The sequence below is a fragment of the Numenius arquata genome, chromosome 15 (assembly GCF_964106895.1).
Source record: "Numenius arquata chromosome 15, bNumArq3.hap1.1, whole genome shotgun sequence".
In the NCBI taxonomy this organism is placed as follows: Eukaryota; Metazoa; Chordata; class Aves; order Charadriiformes; family Scolopacidae; genus Numenius; species Numenius arquata.
In genome coordinates this window covers 276,607-298,106 of record NC_133590.1, presented here as the reverse complement: position 1 = coordinate 298,106, position 21,500 = coordinate 276,607, and the positions used below count along the sequence as shown (strand labels likewise).

Here is a 21,500-nt window from a genome sequence, read left to right as displayed (position 1 = left end):
AGTGACCTGCAAGTACCATGCTGATTCCTAGGGGATATCTGCCTGCTTCCAGAGGCTCTTTAGGCCACAGAATAGTTTCTGCTCATCCATAAGTAGCTGCGGGCAATGGGGAGAAAGCAACCTCGAAGGCCATCCCAGGTCCAAAGGGAATGGGGGGCTTTTATCCAACAGTCCAGAACTCTAGTAATTTGGAAAGTGATTTTCAGTCTTGGAGAATCCCATCCATATAGGACAATAAATGTCTGAAATAGCAGTCACTGTGAAATAGCAACTATTATAAGCCACTGCCAGGGCTTCAGTCCCAACAGCTTGTTGTTATGATGGAGGTTTAAGTGGTAGATTTTTGTCCTGCGTTTCTCATAGGATAATTACATTGTGCCAGTGGACAATGACGACGATAACTATATTGAACCCACAGAAAGCAGCACGTCACTACCTACCAAATGTGAGTTTTAGTCATTAAAGCTAATAATTATTGCCCTGTTAGGAACAGCGGTGGAAAAAAATGAATCAAATTAATGTCTATTTCTAAGGTTCAAAGAGTGGAGGTACATCTATTAAAGAGAACACAGCCTGTAAAAAGGTAGTTGGCTACTTTAGCCAATGACAAGGCCAAGGAAAATTATTTTTAACTTTATTGGAAGACATGTTTGAGTCCTGCCTCTCTCATTCAGTTGTTCCAAAGTCCAGCCATTATGCAACCAGGAAGCTTTTCATGGTATGTGATCTCCCTCCTCATCCAGGGGAGCGACAGCATTAAAATTCTGTTTGCTGAAGTGCCTCAGGAGAAGAACAAGCCTTTTTAGATTTTCAGTCAATAATGACAGACTCTGATTCATTTTTTTACCTCGCTATTTGAAGTATATTTCTCTGGAGAGTGAAATTATTACAGTCCAAAGGTGAAAAGTAAACATAAAAGAGTATGTAGCTCTGCTCTCTGACATTACTGACGCTATCAAACCTATTCAGCAAGGCATGAACACTGAATAATGTGTCCCTTTTAAAATGAGAGCTGCTTTCTGCCTCAGTTAATTTGTTGAAGGGCATACAAAAAGACTATTGTGGACCTACTTAATATTTAGTCTTATTGTATACATGTTATTTTTTTATGGAACATTTATGTATTTTTTAATACGTGTGTGTGTATATATATATATAAATATGTGTGTATATCCACACAAGTATCTATGCATACGATCTATCTGCATATCTATGCATCTTTTAGCTCCTGTGAACAGATTTATGAAGACAATAAAGTCAGCCCCCCCTACTTCTCCAAAGCCGCCTCTTACTTCTGATGTGCAAGGTATGTGGAGTTTGTATCACTGATCTAAGACTGAAGAATATTAAATTACCCCTGATGTATTCAAAATACAAACCATATGACATACTACAGTAAAACAAAAATATGTTCCCCTTTAGGTTTTTCTGTGTTGTAGCAGTTGTTTGCCTAGCTTGAATAGTAAATCTGTTTTAAGCATGAATAAAACTAGAACAAGTCATTTGCCCCAAACTAGTTTGGTTTGAGTCCTTTGCTCTAGCAGAGGAATACAAATGGATCAATACAGCAAAACCAGTCATAGGAATCAGAATGTTAGTAATCCCATTTCACTATAGGACTACTCACTATTCAATACTTTAAAACCACATCAAGATTGAATCTTAAAGAAATTATGTATAGGCTGGTGTTTTGCATGTCCTGTGATAACAGTGGTCCCATTTAAGTTCTATAAAGAGTAATTTATTCGGAAAAAGAACGAAAGCAAATAAGAGGAATCATATTTGCTTTTGTAGGTGCAAATATACTTGCTTAATCTTCCTTAGCTGATCTAACTCCAAGTTGTTTTCCCTTTTCATCTTATTAATTGCTTGAAGTGTAACCTTTACAGACTGATCACACAGTTCTTTAAAAGTCTTTGCATACTCATTAGCAATGTGTTTAGCTTTCAAGTCATACAAAAGTTTTCTTCTGAATGACTTAAGATTTTGTGAGTAACTTCTCAGACATTTTTAAATGCCCCTTTCAGTCTTAGAGTCTCTGTAAATCAGTGTCAAGCAACAACCAGCTCCTGACAGATGTTACTAAAAAAATAAAACATCTCCCCCTGGTGGGAACTCAGACATTTTTCAGTGCAATAAAAGTGAAGCCTGACATGAAATTTGTTGAAATATGACTCAGTTTTCATTTAAGAAACTGGACATAGTCAGGATACTGGTGGTTTTGCCTTTTAATAGCTTTGAATTAAAATAGACCTGTGGGACAGAGATCAGGGATGGATGCTGGCCACACAAATGAGCCAGCCTGTATTTATGATTCACCTGATCTTTCTCCCTGAGAGTCAAGTAAAGGCTAAATGCTATCACAGGTGAGACAACACATCTTTTCTAAACTGTCCTAGCTTTGTGCAATGCAAGCATTCCTCTTGGTTGGGGACAGGGGCTCGGGGGTAGGAAGAAAAAAGAAAATCAAACAAAAAAAAAGAGGTTGTAGGATGGGGGGAAGGTTCATTAATACAGTGACTGTTTGTCAGACTTTCTAGGACTTTTCCTGAAGTTCTCACTAGAAGACCAAGGGGTGTAGCTACTGGAGGGTTTTGGAGGCAGAATCAAGCTCTGAGCAGATTCTCCAAGTTATTTTTCCAGGGGCAAAAGTACAATTGTTACAAATTCTTACCTGTTTTTCTGGTAGCATGCAGTACATTTTGCTAACCAAAGAACACTTTTTTTCCTCCCTGTCCTACAGAAGTCTATGAGGTTCCTGAAGACAAGGTAAAGCCTTTCTATAGTTTGACTTGCGTTGCCCACAGGCAGGGCACAAATGTGATTATAAAAAAAGGTGATCAGTCTTTCAAAGAGGAAGAATGGGAACAAATCTCTGCACTTAAAACTTTCTGACACTTCCTTCACAGAAAAGCTGGCAAACTAATTGAAAAGATCAGCAGAATAGAGTAAATGGGAAGGGGCTGAAGTTTCCTAGTCCTGTGTGGTAGTGAGCCAGTTCTGGGAAGCAGCAGCCTAAGGGAATACTTTACAGAAGCAGAACTGCAGCAAAGGAGCAATGACAGTTCTGACAGGGTGATTTTCTTCCTACTTGTGGCTACTGAGGTGACATACGGCCAAAGCATTGTGCTCAGGGCTTCACAGACTTACTTGTGGTGACTTCTTGTCTCTCCCATCCTAGTGCAGGTTACCAGGCAGAGTTCTACTAGAAATCTATACCACAACACAAAAATAATATATTGCTGTGATAACATAAATAAGATCACACAAATGTATTTTATGAAATCAAAAAGTGACCAAATAATTCAGTGCGTTTTCTCTTACAGGAAAAAACATCACCACCACTGATAACCAGGTAACCCATTGCTATGAATGTTTGTGCATTATTTACATTTTCTGACAAGCTTTATTTTCTCATCTAGATACTATATGTTTGATAATTCTCTCTCTAGAAGATATAAATACAGTATTTTTCTCTCTTTAGATTATCTACACAAAGATTGTGTATGTTAATTTCAGTAACTCAAACATAACACGTATTAAAGAGAAATATCATAAGGGTACTTTTTAGAATTTTGAGGGGTTAGGGGAGGAGAGAGAGAGGTTGCTTTTGTATTCACAGTTGTTAAATGTAATTTTCCTTTCTTAATTCATGTTGTATTACTAGGTTCACTAAGCCACTTCCCTCTATGCCTGCTCAGAATACAGAGCACTCCCACATGCACAGTATGACCAGAGAGTCACCTAAGCTGGACAGGTAAGTCAACAGCAGCTTACATCAATAGGAAATATTAGTGGAGACAAAATTTTCTCCTCTCTATTGTGTAGCCTTCAGGAAATAAGCAATTGTCAGAACACACAAATACCTAGGGATGTTGGCACAAGGTAAGAATTGAAATTTCTCATTTCCTTCAAACTTTTGTGGTCAAGCCAGTGTGCCAAATGGGTACTATTTTCTTGAATATCCCTTTAGGGATCCAGTGCAGACGTAAAAGATCTCTGGAAGCCCGTTTGAAGTCAAATGGGTTTTGGGTTTTACCCATCTCTATACCCTTGCAAATGAGATGTTTTTGCACGGGATGGGGGACAGGATTGCTCGTAAAAAAAAAAAAAAAAAAAAAAAAAAAAAAAAAAAAAAAAAACCAAAAAAAAAAAACTGGACACAGTAATCCATGACTTGTATTCCAAGTCTCTGACGGAAAAAGAGGCAAAGGAAACTTGAGTAAGCAGTCTGTTACACTCCCATGTCCCCAGAAGCATAGGAAGCTGCGTCATAAGCACTGTCTCATATCTAGGATATCGCTCTACAAAATAGGCCATATGCCTCAGGAAGAGCAAATGGCATCCACAGCACTGTGTCATGGTGTTTGGTGAGGTCCTGTGGACAGTTGCAGGGGACCCAAGGTCCAGGACAGAAGCTCTTCTAGAGTAGTTCCACACAAAGGGCACAGCATCACCATAACCACTGCAGCAGTACATAGCTGCAATTAAATCACCTTACTGCAGACCACCTCCTCTCTAGATCTTGAAACGCCTATCTGAGCCAAGCAATTAAATAAGTAAATCCTATTCATCTTAACTTATTGTGTATATTTTCCAGAAATATTTTGCCTCTTCCCAGAAACCGTCTGCATCCAAAAGCAGTGAGTAATTTAATGTGCCACTATAAAAGAATGTGTTAAACTTAGGCTGTTCTGTGTTTTACATATATAAATAGATGGATGCTTTTTATTATCTGGATTAAATAACAGAAGCAGATTACTCTGAATGTCAGATTGATCTAATATTGCAATTGTGGCTATTAATCTTTTGAACAGGAGGTGCATTGGATGTCTGTATTGATCCAAGAAAAAATTTTTAAGGGATATATGTCTGGTCCACAAAAATAATTTATTTTCCTAAAAAAATACCAGTTGAACTCCAGGAACCTTACTTTCAGTAACAGTGGGCAATTTTGCCCAATCTGAGGCACCTTCCTTGAGCCTCATTCCTCTAAGATAATGAATGATTAATACTTTCTGAAAATTGAATGCTTCTAAAATGTCAGACTGGGTAGTCTGAGTAACTGGTATCACTAGAAAACGCAGTCCATGAAGGAGTAATTACAAGCTTGTGTTCCTAAGGCTTTGTTTAAGTCATTCCTCTTCTTCCTCTACTCTTCCCCCGTCTGTCCCTTCCACTGTACTGGAACAAAGGTTTTCTGAAGCAAACTACTTGGAAACTTGTCTACCTGCAGCAAATGGCTAAAAGCAAATGCATAAAAGGTTCTTTTTCAGCCAGATTAGGTCCATAAATTGTTCTGCACCATAGCTTGACTAACAGTTGTGCCAGCACGAGAGAGGGTGTGCATGAGGAGCAAACTACCAAGAAACAGGGTGACAGTAAGTGCATCAGCACCTGTGCCAAAAGCTATGTGCGTCAAATTCTGTCTCAACCCAGTGCTCTGAATTGTCCCTAAGCAATAATCAGTCTGCCAACAACTACCTCGAGAAGTTAGACACTTAAAACCAGGAATTTGGGGTCATACCGTAGCATTAGATGTTATGGTAACATAATGCACGTGGTATAAGAACATCTTACAGTCTTACTTTCAGTCCTTAAATTTCTAGATATACCAAGTATTTTTGGGGGGCAGGATTTGCATACCTCTACATGGTTTGATTTATCAGATTTTCTTACCAATATAAGATTAGGAAAAAAAAAATCCTTCTGAAGGGAGAATGTTGGACAGAACTTCCACTCTCTGACCAGCACTAAGAAAAATATTCCTGCTTCAGAACAGGCTTGGGTGCCATATTGCAGCTGAAACCTCTCCATTAATTAATTCTCAGAGCTCACCTCTGAGATCGGTATCTTCCTAGCTCTGCAGAGAATCAAGAGAGACTATTGTTTCACTGGGGCCACGTGCTGAGTTAGTTACAGCACCAGGGATGGAGCTCCCAAACAAACCCTTACCTGTACAAGGGGTGTATTCAGCTCCTGGTTACTTGCAGTTACCCTGTTTGGCACAAGAGTTAGCCTAGAAAATAATTACCCAGTGTAGTCCAAATTTTGAGGTCTCTGCTTGTTGTGTAAGTGGCCAGCCTTTACAGTTTTAAAGAAAAACATGGTAATGAGCATGATGTTTGTCCAGTGCTATGCCTTTCCGTTCCTGACTATGCAGACTGACAAAGCAAAACAATAACTGGAACATCTGTTAACTGCCCCCGTTCGATCCGTTCTCGACACCAGCCAGCACTGATGTTAACAGAACTGTAACCCACATTCCTCTCAGAGGCCTGGGCTGACTGGGAAAAAAAGTTGTCCAAACCTCACTCCCTCAACTGTTGGATGATGGATTACACCTCTCCAACCACAGAATGGATGCATTTGTGACTAACATTAGTGAAAAGCCATTAACCTGGTGGATGAAGATGGACAAATTGGTCTGTAGGAGACTGGTGCCTCTTTGACAGGTACTTATCATGCGGGAGCCTGATTCCCTAAAAGACAATAAGTGGGAGCCAAAAGAAAGCATCTCCAGAAGAAGCCGCGAAACTAGTTTGATTGCTTCAATTGTAGTGTGGTGAAAAGACAGTCTACTCAGTAGCCTCCGTTCAGTGGCAGATGTATTCGTAGTGTGTTGAAATCTGCTGCAAAATTTCTGCCTTCCAGCTCAGAAATGAAATGAACCAAAAAGTCTCATTGCAAAGTTCAGGGCCAGTTTTCTCAATACTATAAGCAATCCCAAGGTTATTAGAATGTTCAAAATTAGTTTGATGTTTAGTAAAATTTTTCAAATGCCATCATAAAAGCTGATGAAAAGTATTTTGGATATTGTGTGCATTCTGTACAAATATTTCTTTAAACATTACTACAGATTACCAAAACCAGATTATTTATGCGCTTCCCATTTAATAATAATTCCTTTTTTAATTGCTTCTTATCAATTCTAATGTATTTTTCCATTATAGGATCATGAAGCAAAAAATAATGATGACAGTAAGTATTCTATGCTGAAACCATTTGTTTGGATTTGTTGTCAATATGTTACTGGTGACCTTAATAGTCACCAGTCAACCTTGATATAGTGGAGTGTGTTGGTGTAAGTTTTATCTCTAACAGTCAGCAATAAGCAAGAAATGATACCGAACTGTTCTCTAGTATAATCAGGGTGAAAACACGTCAAGACAAAAATTAAACCAATGGATGTTTTTTTACTTTTATCACATTAACGCTGAAATGGCAGTGAGGAAAAACCCTCTGTTCAGATACAGCTAATATTGCTTTCTAAATAAGTTGTTTGCATCTCTAGGTCATAGCTTCAGTACCACACAAGAATCCATATTTCCCACTGGAGCAGCTCCATCTCCGTTACCGAGGGGCCTGTGAGTAAAAAATAATAAAAACACATCTTTGATAGGGATGGGGGTAATTACTAGGTGTATTAGGAGCTAACTCCTGTCCTTGCCTATGGCAATCAGAATTTTGGAGTAATTTTTATTGGTGTTCATGAAAGATATCCTGGCTAGGTAAAGGCAAGCTATTCTTTTGTTGTTCCTGCAGGAATACTGCTTGCATGCCAGTGGCGTTGCCCTGCGCTGCCTGCCACTGATGGTAGATGCTGGCTGGCATGCTTGATCATAGAATGGTTTGGGTTAGAAGGGACCTTTAAAGATCCTCAAATTCCAACCCCTCTGCCCTGGGCAGGGACACCTCCCACCAGATCAGGTTGCTCAAAGCCCCCTCCAACCTGGCCTTGAACCCCTCCAGGGAAGGGACAACCACAACTTCTCTGGGCAACCTGGGCCAGGGTCTGGCCACCCTCACAGGAAAGAATTTATTTCTAGTATCTAATAGAAATCTTCCCTCTTTCAGTTTAAAACCACTACCCCTCGTCCTATGGCTACACTCTCTCATGCACTCTCTCATACAGAGTCCCTCCCCATCTCTCCTGTAGCCCCCCTCAGGTACTGGAAGGCTTCTATAAAGTCTCCCCGGAGCCTTCTCTTCTCCAAGCTGAACAACCCCAACTGTCGTCTTCACAGGACAGATGCTCCAGCCCTCTGATCAGCGTCATGGCCCTAATTAATTTAGTCGTGTACTGCAGCAGTAGCATGTGCATGCCTATAAATGCAGAAAGATGTGGTTTTCATGAAAACTCTTCTACCCCACCCAAGTTGTCATCTTAAGCATTGGACAAGAGTGTAGCTTTCTTGCATATCATAAGTACCTGCCCTGAGTATCCACACTACATCTGATACCCTTACTCTTTTTTTTTATTTTTTTTTTTCCCTAACTGCTACAGCTATGCAGTAAGGAGATGCATCCTGTCTTGGCCAGAAATGTCAAGGGAATCAATGAACCTGATGCTTAGTTGCTAAATGAATTGATATATCTGCTAAGTAACCATACTGTTTTTTTTCTTTTTGCTCCAATCTGCAGAAAGAAAACTTCTAGTGCAGTAAATTCACCAGTAAGTTGACTTGTAATTGTGTAATCAATAATTTTACAGGTGATTTTTAATTTATTGTAAAACTTAATTTTATCATGAGTTTGGGTACAACATAAGTGCATAAAAAGAATAGGGGAAGGGGTTATAAAGAAAGGAAGTATTTGAGTATAGTTATATGAACTAAGCAGCAGTGAGAAAGCTCAAGTAGAAAAATATTTTGATTAAAGGGAGGTTTGGATTCAATACTCTAGGATGTAAAAATAAATAGAGTGCAAGAACTGAATAAAATGAGAAATACATGGGAGCACAAGCCATTCAGAAGTATTACCTGAAACATACAGGGCTGCATATGGGGAACACGGATTTATTTGCAGAGTGATAGCTCAAGAAAGATGGAGGATTTGACAAGAATTTGTCAGAGGTTTTTCAGTAAGTATTTCATCATTAGAAAAAATATCCCAAAACCTCTTGTGGAAGAAAGTGAGAGAACTGGTTGAAATTTTCAAAGAAACAAACTTGAAAAATGTTTTGAAACTGACAGTTTATTACCATTGTTTCAAAACGAAAAAAAAGTTGAAACTGGAAGGTTGGTCAAGTTTTTTCTGTGAGCTAAACCGACAGTTTAGCTTTCATTAAAAAGAAATGTATTTAGACATATGTGAGCATAGCTTGACAAAAATAATATTCAAATTTTGATTTGCAAGTATTTGGATTAGACTCCTAGAGTTTTGGACTGGAGATAAGAACAAACTATTTCTTACACCATAAACTTACTAATGGAAGGTTTTGTAAAAAAAAAAAAAAAAAAAAAAAAAGCATGCATCTCTAGATTTTACTTTTGTCCATCTATTAATTCACAAAAACTGGGATTCCTTCCAAATCTACTTTGCAAAATCCCAAACTCATACAACTAGAGGCTCTTCACTGAATGGCCATATCCCTACCTCCTAATCCTCCCAGGATGCTGTCAATTCTAAATGTAAACTAGTTAACAAAAAGTAAATGTTTATCTTTTTATAAGTGACATGCCATTTAATATTTGGTTTCCTTCTGTTTTATTGCAGAAACCATGTTTACCTGCCAGAGAGACCTTAACTGCAAATGAAGGTAAATTATCTCCGCTACTGTGAAGAAGTTGACATTTATCAGAATTTAATTTTCTTTTTATTAAAACCATGAAACAAACAACACATTCAATTTATTTTAAGTTTTTGAGCGGGGTTTGGTTCCGCAGTTTTGAACTGGATCTGGGCAGCCTGTTCCCTGAAAAGCAGTCGCAGTAGAACTGTTGAGGTTACTGGCAGGGTAACACAACATAACGGACCAGCAACATGCCACATGGTCCTCCAAGTGGAGAAGGGGAAGGGAGGCGAAGCTGAGCACATCATTCTGGACTCAGCAAGACCCACCTCACACAGAGCCAACTCCTGGCAAGAGCTAGTCCCTTGCACAGGCCGAGAATGTGTCTCACCTCTGTGCAAGGCGGCAGCTCCTCCAGGCAGAAACTCAGCAGAAGCTGCTGCCTAATGCAAGGGTAAGAGGCAGCCACAGCTCCTCCGGCTGGGCTCTTTAAGCAGCCTGCCCCAGCGTCCTCCCTCGTCTCACACAGCTCCCCTCTCCCACTGAGCTCCTGCAGGCATTCACAGCACAGCTATTTGCCTAGGCGTTTGGTGGGATGCCACTAGTTAATAAAGAAACAGGATGGCATGCTGCCATGTAAGTAAAAACCCCAAAAGTTATAATACAGAAAACCTCCTTCAACTACTGGGACTCTATTATCTGGGACAATATGTTTCTGAAGAAATCTTGACTCTACAATTTGTTTTTCCAAACTACAGGAAAACCAACAGCAGCAGAACAACGACGAGGTTCCAGCCATGAGCTTCCGCTTCCACCCCTTCCAAGTGGTTCCCAAAAGTAAAATCCCTTTTCATCATCTTTTGATTATTTCAGTGCACCAGCTCCTACTGCTCACTCTGAACACAGCTGTGGGAAGTTCAAAGGGGGAGCACTGTTTTCTCTGTAGCTTTCTGTTGCCTTTTGAAAGCCATGTTTATTGCAGCCTCACAGTAGCAAAAAATAAAACATGGCAAATTCATCCAAATACTATAACCACCACCACCAAGCATGGGAGGATATAATCTCTAATTAGGTGATAGAGATTGAAACCAGATGTTTGAATTCCTAATTGTCAGTACTAGTGGGATATGATTTTTTTTTTTTTTTTAAATACCTGTATCTGGCCCTTATTTCTCAGTGGACAAATGGGAGAGAGGGAAGACACTCTACCACTGCATGCTTCAAATACACAGTGTTTTCATAACTGGGTAGATCTCTTCAGACCTTTCTGTAATTTCTTGATATTTATTTCAGGTCTTTGCTCCAAAAGTCCTCAATTCTGACAAGTAAGTATAATTCAGATTTTGAATTAAGATGTGATTAACTTTTAATTTCAAATTTATCTTTGAATTAAGACTATTTCAAGATGCCATGCATATTCATTAGTTTGGAATTAACACTTGTCTCTAATGCATACAAAGAGATCACGTATCTAGGGACTTAACTGGTAAAATTAAGGGACTATGTTGGGCTTGTTGTGTAAATTGATGGAAATTAGGTGCTTTACTCCCATTTGTGACTACTGGAAAATTCTACCAAAAATTCCCATCGTAATAAAGATTCCATCCATCTTCCTTGCCACAGAAGAACCCTAACATTTCTGGGCTGGTCCAGGCTTCTGCCTAGAAGCCTGACAGATTTTTATTGCATCCAGCCATTTATTCTTTCTCTACAGGGAAAAAAATACTGGCAAATGTGAAACCTCCTCTGTAAGTAATACTTTTAAAGAGGGACTTAGTTTCAGTTCACAGCTAAGAACAAATTAGGTAGTACATATATGGGCTCTGTTTGCACAGAAGTATAAATTAGATATAACATTTTTTTAGTCTCTTGTTAGCAGACATTTGTCTGACCTTCCTACAAACCCTTTTCTGCACATATTTCCATCTGAACTTATCTTTTACACTGTCAATGGATGAGAATTGCAACACAGAAATCTGCATGTGTTGTACCTTAAACTTTATATGCTATTATTAGTACTTCTATTTCCTGAAAATGTTTGCTTGCTGTATGTTGCAATTCCATCTCCTATGCGGTGGGAGTATAATAACGGTTCCTGTTCATGCAACAGAGTGATGTTCTCAAGCTTCTCCACTCCTGTCACACAACTGAATGTGCTTCAACTTGTAGCATAAATTCTTACTTATCCCTCAAGTGTAACTATTCTTTCAGGTTCTTTGGTGCTAAATGATGCTCTGACTAGTAACCTTCCTTTAACACACTCTTATTTTGTGCCAGGTCCAATAACAACGTAATCACAGATACAATTGGTCCCAATCACTAATGTCCCTTGAGCATAACCTGCCATTTGTCAACATAACAAGCCTAGTGCTACCTTTCATCTTCCTCATAAAAAGTACTAATTTCCCATATTGCACAGTATCAAATGCTCTCCTGAAGTCCAGAGTAAGTGCATATTCCCTCTTTGCAGAACTCTGCTACTTTATGAAACAGCGATAGCTTTTTATCTACTTGGGTAAATTTCAGGTTTACTATTTCTAGTTGTACCTTTACCTCCAAATCTTAATGTTCTTTCCTTCGAATTCTCTCCTAGGGCCTTGTGTTCTGTGGAATCAAAGAGGCCTTTAGTTGCTCAAGTCACTTTTTCCACTTCTAAGTATAGCAATTACGTTTGGTATTCTTTAATCATACAGTACCACCCTGACTTGAAATTTATTTAAAATAATTGTTACCAGTCCTGTAAGTTCATGTCTCAGTTTTTAAGATTGCTGGGATAAAGATTATCTGGGCCCACCAGTGCAATTGTACTAAGCTGCTCAAGTTCTGCTTCCAGTTCAGTTGTGGAAATTTCCATTTCTGTACCAGAACTCCTATTGATTTAGAACCTAGATTATCTTTAAAATCAATAAAATCCCTACTGCAGACAGCTCCATTTCTCTTTCCTTTTTTACACAGCTAAGGAATCTCTTACTATTTGTTTTAATTTCCTTCTGTAAAGTCTAATTCAGCCTGACTTCTGGCAATTCTTACTTTATTCATACAACATACTTTTCAGCTGTCGCTTTGGTAGCTGGTCAGTCAAAATTTGACAGAAATACCAAAATAAATATTGAATAGCCTTCTTCAGGTGGTTATTCATTCATTGAGAGCTGGAACGGCTCCTTACAGTGTACTTAGCGAGGTACTCCCTGGACTTGGAATGCAGCTTCCAGACAGTTGCATCTTCACTGCAAAGAAGTTCTAAACCTACTTCATGCAGGTGTCTGAGCTCTCCAGTCCAACTGAATTTTTTAATTCTGAGTCACTGTATGACCTCTTCTATAACATTCTTACCGCTTTCGGAAAACAAAATCTAAATCAGAGCAGTATTAGTGAAGATTTGATAAAGCAGCCTGCAAAGTATCATGTCCAGGACTAGGTGAGTTCCAATAATCCTCTTAGCATTTCTTTTTTCCCTAATAAGTAAAACAAACAGGATATAAAACCTCCGGTAATAACAGAATAAGTAACACTCAACTTCATAATTACCTCTTGTACAATGATACAGGTCTGTACCCAACTCTGATCACAAGTAGCTATAGTGGACATCTATGCTCTCTTTGGCCAAGATTGTTTTACCAGAAAGCAGTTACCGATCCGTATTTCCCATAGCTCTGTTACAGCATTATTATGCAGTACTACTTGACCATTTTCCTTCTAATTTCTTAAACTCTTCATCTGTGTTTCAGCCCTAATAGCTATTTTCTATCATACTTTGTTATCATAGTTATAATTAAGCTTCATACTCTTTCCTACTAGTTCTGCCTCTCTAATTAGTTGCCTAGACTTCTTGCACACACGTGCAAACATTTCAGTTGGATTGAAGCAGTGAAAAATGATCTCTGAGCTACATTTGTCTTCCTGACTCCCTCATCTCTACGGCTGCCTTTCACACCAGACTGAGTCCTTTTTGCAGTGTGTCTGCCTTTCCTTTATCCATTGCGACACTGATTCTTGGTGTCTTTTTTTTTTTTTTATATTAAGTCTAGCTCGGGCTATTAACCAAGTCATTAACTGAACTGTTTCTCTCTTTATAAGCAAGGCTCCCCTTGTGAGCAGGCAAGTGTCCCAGCCGCTTACATAGGATTCATCCACAGATAGTAGACAGCTTTTCTGGGAGATCTGGAAATGCTTGACTTTCAGTATCACCAAAGTCCTTGTAACAAACAAGTTTCTTACAGCATAACAAAACATACTTTGAAAACTTATAAATGTTGTTCTCTCTCTTTTCTAGAAGTGCCAGAAGCTGCAAACCGTTCCCTGGGTACTTCCTCTCACAGCAGCATTTCATCCATTTCAAGTACCGCAGACCAGGTATAACATGAGTGAAATTCACATTACGGAAATCTTTTTATCCTTTACTTTAAAGTAGTATTTCCACACTTCTTGGAATAAAATTCATACTGCTTTGCAGAAGGCATCCACAGTCCCATATGCAGTGAAGACTTGCTGTGGCACAAATCATCTGAATGTTTCCTTTCATATAAAAATGCTTACAACATACAAAATAGAAGAGCTTTAACATACTGTAGAAAAATATGTAAATAGCATTATACCAAACCTTAGCATTCTGTCACTTTAAATAAAACCCAAAAATCATCTTAGTTTCAGGTCTTCCCAACTCCCCAGTTCATAATACTTTGACATCATTTGAAACAAGGAAATCTGTGCTGATGTACTTAAGTCTAGTCTTTGATATAGATGGCTATAAAAAGTTTTTAATAACAGCCTACATTTTTCTAACTTATAGCTGTACATACTGTCTCCTGAAAAAAAAAATGTGCCCCAAGCAGATAGAATGAAGCCACCTGCAGCGATGGGCGTTAGCCTGCACTGATGTGGTGTGATAAGAAATCCCAGAAATTTGTAGGAGGAAACAGAGACGCTCTGCTGACTGGCCCGATGCAGCAGACTGCAGATTTATGAACATTGCCCTATTTATTACAATTTGGGGTGTCAGCAAAGTTTTAAGAACCGAGAAGAAAGTCACAGCTGCCACTCTCGGAGGAGGCTGTGATGCCTTCCTCTATATGTTTTCATTTTTTTAATCTCTCCCAAGTCCTACTCCTTTCTGGTCCTTTAAACAGACCTTTCTCATTACAGTTAGTGCTGTCAGTTTTACAACCTATTCTTTTTTTCTGTGTTTTGTTGCAACATTAAGCTTTGAGTAATCTAAGCAAATGCAAAGTTATTTTCATCTCAGTGCTATTCCCCTTACTCTCATTTTGGATGAAGGGAGTCTACAAAAGGCAGGAAGCCATTCTTACTAGCCTAGTAGTCACAAACAAGGTAAAAATAGTTCTGTTGAGTGCAAAACAAAGGCTCTATTAAGCACAGCCAATAACATTAAATGTTCTAAAGCCTGACGTGACAAAGATAATACAACAGTGAAAAACACAAAGGACTTGAAGTTCTGGAAAATTTTAACAGTATGTCATACTGGATATTTACTATAAAAATTGCTTTCGAGTAAACAATCCAGCAGACTCTAAATAAACAGCTTGTAACAATTACATTTGCAGCTTTTATGTACTTTTAAGCTCTGGGCAAAACCAGAGCTTAATAAAACATACATTTTATTTAAAAAAAAAAACCAAAAGAAAAAATATATATTAACTACTAGTTAATGTTATTTTCCCACCAATTATGTACAGTGGTATCACTTGCTGTAGCATCCTACCCAATACAGGTGCTTGCAGACATGATTCATGCCCGTAAGGTTCATTATTTGTTTGATTCCCATCCAGACTTTGGCAGCAGCTCTCTGCTTCCAGGTTACAGGACACAGCACTGGAAGAAGGGTCTGGGGGCCGTTGATTCCTTCTTCTGCTGAACAAAGATTGGCTTACTGGCCTCATTTCCTTACTTGCAATTCCTCTCATCCTGTCTGTTTCCAATGAATAGTGTGACTGGAGAAATACATGGAAGAATTTTGGAGGTAAAGTTAGTTATATATTAGGGTTTAAGCCAATCCAAGAATTTAGCGCAGTGCCCGCGTCCTGGAGGCTCTGCGCCCTCTTCACTGCCAGCTCCCCTCCCAGCCACAGACTTCTCTGGTGTTCCCCTAATCCTGCAGTTTAAACTGACAGAAAACCAACCTGGCAGTCAAACACTAAACAAGACAAACCAAAAAAACTAATAGTTTTTTTTTCAGAGGGATTACTATAGTGAATTATCTCACTGTGGGATCAGAGGAGCAACAAAATGAGCACAAGGGAGAAGCTAAGACATTCCCTTTTTGGCAGCAATAAGCCAGCTAGGCAAATTCATCTTTAATTTATTTTGTACAGAGGTGATAAAGCTTGTGTGAAAAATTATTTTATCATTAAGCTTGTTAAAATAAATTTGGAGCAAAACTGTTCAAATGACCAGGAATGTTAATATCTCAGCAGTATTTCTATAGCCTCTCAACTCACTTCAGTTAGATTTTGCATCAGCTTCCTCAGCAAGAGCTCACTTACTACGATTGCTGGATTTATAACCTGCCAGTTAATCTCCTAGCTATTGCAGTCTGGTAACGCATAGGTCTGAGGTTGCTTCTAATCCCTCATCCAGTCTTTCCCTTGAGTATCACTTCTTGTCATACTTCTCTAAACTCCCCCGTACCTTTCCCCTGAACTCCACTCCTCTTCCCAAATGTACACTCGATCCTGCATCTTCTTACTGCCCAGTTTTCTACCACTTCTTCTCTTGCTTAAATTATAATCTTGTACCACTCGCTCCGAACTGCCATCGCCTCCTCCTGTCTTTTTATCTTTGCACTTCCTTTGCTACAAGAGCTTTTATCTTCTAAAACAGAATCCACCTATCTTTAGGGTGCCAATCTTTCTACCTTATATTTTCACATCTGCACCTGTGCCCCCATCCATGAAGTCCTTTGTTTTGTTTTCCACTGGAAGAACAGGTCAAGTTCATTTACCGTTCAGAACGTTGCCAAGCATTTAACAGAATGGAGAAAAGAAGGATGATCTTGGTGAGGTGTTCACAGGGGATAACACACAGAAATGAGGCACCCAAGAGAGATGTTATGAATTATAAGCTGCTCTTGTATTCTGTCACAGATGTAATCCTTCCTTCTCCACAGTAAATATGGGTTTATGCCTTTTATAAAAGAGTACTGTTTCAAATTTAAAGATATATTTGGACTCGGTCCATCACAGAACCAGAATGGAATCCGTAGGTCGTGTCTCAGGTGAAAGCACTGGGAGCTGAAGTGCTGTGTTAGTAGAGGAAAGGCATTAATTATTCCTCTGTTTTGTAGGACTCTATCCATTTGTCCTTATTTAATAACAACAAAAAGAGCAAAAAATGCACTTATCCAATCTCCATGCTATCCAGATGGAGGCAATCACGATTATATTCACAACTAGCATTAAGTATATGGGAAACTTCATTCCCAAAGCTTAGATGCCTACCAAATCTGGACATTCCATTGGCTAGCCCACAGCTGAGCAGTATTTAAATTGTCAATTTATTCCTCAACATTTTCTGGATACCCTTTTCAGATTCTACTAGAATGGCTTCCTGCTGTAAAAATACCAAACTATCCTCCAGTTGAACCTAACTACATTCCTCAGGGTGTCCTCTCTTCTGGCATATATCAGCCTTCTATCACATACCTGTTGCCACTGGTTTGACACTCTAGGGTTTTTTTTTGCCCTACCTCTGTCCAACAAAAACAGTGAGCTCTTGGCAAAGAATTTTTAAAATTCTGTGTTTTCTAAAGTGTTCTGCATTTGAGTTCTTCACAGCTGTCATTATTTAGTAGTAACTCCCCTACAGGCCATATTCCTTCTTATTATTATTTTACAGGTGAAACTGTTTCTCTTTCTAGGATGCTGGTGTTTGTAGTAAAGCATGGTATGCTGCTACCTGTGATAGGAAAATGGCAGAAGATGCATTATACCGATCAAACAAGGTAGGTAACTTTTAAAAAATGTCTATTTTATGAAAAAACTTCAAATAAAAGAATTGAAAGACATGTAGAAGTGTTCTAAGAACATCAGTTGTATCCTGAACGGGTCAGAATACTGTGCCATGCAAATACTCTCAAACATGAGGTTATTGTGGTCAAACCATTTAACTGTGGTTTCCAGACTAAGACAAAGTTGCATTAGTGTAACTCAAAGACTGGTGCACTGCAGAAGAAAGCCATTACAGACTAGAGATCTGAGGAAGATCTGCTAACTCCCATGCAGCCATTAACATGGAAGGCAAAGCCCTGTGACTTTTAAATGATCTCCACCACGGTCCAATGGCTCGTGTCAAAACAGCTACTATTTGGAAAGGCTGATACTGCTATGTATTTTGAAATAGCAACGCTATGCATTTAGGTTTTGGGAGAATTTGAGTTCTCTCAGCTGTTTGGTGTACAAACCCAGTGTCCCAGAAGAGAACAGTAACGTGTGGAGTTGCATGCTCAGCATCAGGTACGCTTCCACTCTGCCTGACCTCCACAAAGCAGGATACAGGGGTTATCGCCAGTGCAGGCTACTGTTACCTGCTGAGCACTGGCCTACAGGAGGTGCTTGTCTTCAGCAGAGCTTTTTACAGCTCTGGGGAAACAGTATCTGCACCCCTCACTGCTTTCTTGCTTACATACTACTAACATCACTTCTTAATAATCTGTGGGCCCCAACAGACTGCTGCCACTGCAGGTTTATTTCTTCTTTCTCTGGTGATTCTTAAAACGCAGCAGCAAAGGTGATTCTTAAATGACACCTCTGTGAGCTGCTGTTAGCAGGGACACGTGCTACTTCTCATCGCCTGCTGTACAGTTTTTCTAATGAGGAAAAAGGGTTTAATGCTAACAGATGAAAATATTAAGCTAAAAACTAGTTATGTTGTTGGAAAAAGTAAGCTGAATACACTTGCTACTTTTCTCTCTTTAGGATGGATCTTTCCTAATAAGAAAGAGTTCTGGACAGGATTCACGGCAACCATACACACTGGTTGTGTTTTACAACAGAAGAGTATACAACATTCCAATACGATTTATTGAATCAACAAGACAATATGCACTGGGCAGAGAAAAAAATGGTGAAGAGGTGAGATGATGTGGGTTTTTTTTTTCCTAACAGTTTTCTGTTATATACCTTTAATAAGCAAGGATTAGGAGATACTGTACTATGACCAAAAGGATTCTTCATGTATCAAGGCAGAAGTATAGTATACCCTATATAATGACTGATTATCAAGCTAGAGAAACCTGTGTAACATCAACTCCTGCATACTGTGAGTAGTTAAAACCACCCATTAACCACAAGATTTTTAACCACAAGTTAAAAACATACTCATAGAACTGTTTTGAAGAGTTATCATGATCAGAGCTGCAGCTTCTAGGTAAATCTCCAGCTGTTCATAGTCCTCTATTCACTTTCTACTTAAGACTCTTGTTAAGTTTCTTGGGAAATTGAAAAGGAAGAACAGCTACACTAAATAAATAAATAGAAGACAAACCACCACCAAACAAACCAACCACAATTATATCTATCAAAAAATGAGAGTCACAGTACTTTTAATCCTATGTTCACATAAAGAAAACGTTAAACTCTAGTTCTACAGTACGAAAATCACTGGTTGGCTGTTACGCCACACAGATAATTACTCTGGCAGCAAAACAAACTTGGAATCCAAATACCAATAAAAACTGTTTGTTACCACTGCACAGAGCACGCTTTTCAGGGATGTGAAAGTAGGTTTGCCTTAGCCTGATTACCTGCCTCCCAGGCAATGGGGTTTAGGTTATAGAATAAATAATAGCCTGGAGCTCATCTGGCCTTCACCAAAGGGTCAAAAAATACCTCAGGAGCAAAAAGAGATAGTCCAAAATCAGTATTTGACCAAAGACCAAAAGGAAAAGCAACACACCTAGCAGACTCTGGATATGAATTTACAGTGGCAAACATTAAAATTGCATAACTAGAATAGTTCTCATTGATGGCTGACTGTGCCGTATCACTCCTGGAGATTGCCTTCCCTCTAACTGAGGTGGGAACCACAGATGAAGCAGCTTCCGAACTGCCACAGTCTGCAGCCTGGTACAAATGAAGGTAAACTGAAAGTGGCGTCAGTTTAACGTGCCGTGTAACAGCCTCTGTGCTTCAGTCTGTGCAGGTGCCAATCACAAATGGAAAGGAGCATGAGATTAGACAGCTCGTGGTCATAGTGTCTTCTGTTGTCCAAATTTAATCTCTTTATGACTAGAATCGGGACTAAGAGCAGGATCAGTGCCCTTAATAAAAGGCAGAGCATCTCACTTGGTAACAGTCTTAGCTCTGCTCTCTTCAATGCTGGCAGAAGCAAAGAGAAAAAGAGGATGCAGCGATTACTGTCAATATTAGAGCATCAAAGGAAGCCAGCACTAATTAACTCTTGTTTTCTCTATCCAGCGCTTTGACAGTGTTGCTGAAATAGTAGAGAATCATCAGCGCACCTCCCTGGTTCTGATTGACAGCCAAAACAACACAAAAGACTCAACAAAACTGAAACACATTGTAAGAGTTTCTTAATCAAACCAACCTGCGAAAATGAAGATGTTTTTAATCATTTCTTTCAACATCCCAAAACATGTGGATCAGGTATTAAAAGAAGAAAATCCAAAATGATGGAAAATACTTTTTAAGAGCACCGAGTAGTAAGAGATGCAGTTCATAAAGTTCAACCCCACACCACTTTTATCAGAAGAGCACTGGTATGTAACACAAGAAGCCGCAGTGGATATACTTCTGTCTGTGATTTCCATCTGTGACAACACAGATACTCAAAATTGTGTGAAGAACAACTGCATAGCACAGCCTGGGACTTTGACTGCTATTTAAAGATAGATTTCCTGTGGGACATTTTCACTTTAAAAATGAGAATACCCAGAGTGATCTACTCTTGCCATTTCTTAACTTTACCACAGATCGCTGCTTTCAGCAATTTCTTTGCACAGCCCCAGGAACTAGAGCAACTGGACCCACTGTATCGCTGTGTGTGAGCTGAAAATAGGACTGTACTTCATGTGATTAGTGGCAATAAAGCTGTCCCAATGTTCTACATTAATGGACATGTGTTGTCCTCTTCCTTGGCTTGACTCCATTCCATTAATGTTTTTGTTTGTATTTTCAAATGTGCAAATAAAGTTAAAAATATTGTAAAGTTAATAGTGTGTGAAACCTTTGCTGGATCACGTTTCTTAGCATCCTTCCAGCAAGAAAGCATCACTTCACTATCATTCATGGTTTTTATATATATATATATATAATTTGTATGTTCTCCTTCAGAAGTTCTGTTGTTATGAAAGCTATAACTATTTACAGCTTTAACATATAGATTTGGCTTTTGTCTTCAAATTGCCTACTGTTGGGGACCCAAGCACCGTCATTGCTAAATCAACTGCCCGCTCAGTTCTTGCAGTTACTGTTCACAGACACACACACACACACACACAACCTGATTTTTTTTTTTTTTTCCCCAAGCCTGTTCCCTGAGAGTGGTTTATGTATCGTGTTAGTGCCAACAAAGTGATTTCCACAAAGGTTAAAGTGGTGAAAATTAAACTGATAGATGTACAAATTGCATCAATGGAAAAACTTTTAGGAACAGTTGTTAATTAGTTCTAGAGGTGTTTGATTTCACTGGACTTGAAAATTCATCCGTCTTAAAGGTATTTTCCAAAACTGACACTCTGTACACACCTACTTTCTTCTTTTTGTTACAGATGAGGCAGAGTTCTCTGGGGTTATATACAGGCATTTAGGGCAAGATCAAGCCGAGACTTGCAGTCTCAGCAGGTGCCTCGCAGCTCCGCTGTGGCCGTGTTCTGCAACTGCTGCCTTGCACTGTCCATCAACTATTTTTACAAGTGATGCACCCGGCTTCTAGAAGGTACTGCATGCTCGTGTGATGGAGATGTTCAGCACAGGGCTATCTGCTGTGCTATCTCTGTTTCTTCCCTCTGCAA

The 21,500-nt window shown here is 39.1% G+C and overlaps 1 protein-coding gene across 1 annotated transcript in view; it reads left to right on the top strand.

Moving 5' to 3' along the window:
• BLNK (B cell linker) overlaps positions 1 to 20,698 on the top strand; it is a 110,142-nt gene extending 89,444 nt beyond the window's left edge. The window contains exons 10-25 of the mRNA XM_074158932.1: positions 364 to 445; positions 1,226 to 1,306; positions 2,744 to 2,769; positions 3,327 to 3,355; positions 3,668 to 3,757; positions 4,601 to 4,643; positions 6,954 to 6,981; positions 7,295 to 7,367; positions 8,425 to 8,455; positions 9,499 to 9,541; positions 10,273 to 10,351; positions 10,808 to 10,839; positions 13,788 to 13,867; positions 17,388 to 17,471; positions 18,445 to 18,600; positions 19,945 to 20,698. Coding sequence (XP_074015033.1) covers positions 364 to 445; positions 1,226 to 1,306; positions 2,744 to 2,769; positions 3,327 to 3,355; positions 3,668 to 3,757; positions 4,601 to 4,643; positions 6,954 to 6,981; positions 7,295 to 7,367; positions 8,425 to 8,455; positions 9,499 to 9,541; positions 10,273 to 10,351; positions 10,808 to 10,839; positions 13,788 to 13,867; positions 17,388 to 17,471; positions 18,445 to 18,600; positions 19,945 to 20,064 — 1,077 coding nt within the window. The 3' untranslated portion in view covers positions 20,065 to 20,698. The remainder of the gene's footprint in view (positions 1 to 363; positions 446 to 1,225; positions 1,307 to 2,743; positions 2,770 to 3,326; positions 3,356 to 3,667; positions 3,758 to 4,600; positions 4,644 to 6,953; positions 6,982 to 7,294; positions 7,368 to 8,424; positions 8,456 to 9,498; positions 9,542 to 10,272; positions 10,352 to 10,807; positions 10,840 to 13,787; positions 13,868 to 17,387; positions 17,472 to 18,444; positions 18,601 to 19,944) is intronic.
• Positions 20,699 to 21,500: the final 802 nt, after the last annotated feature.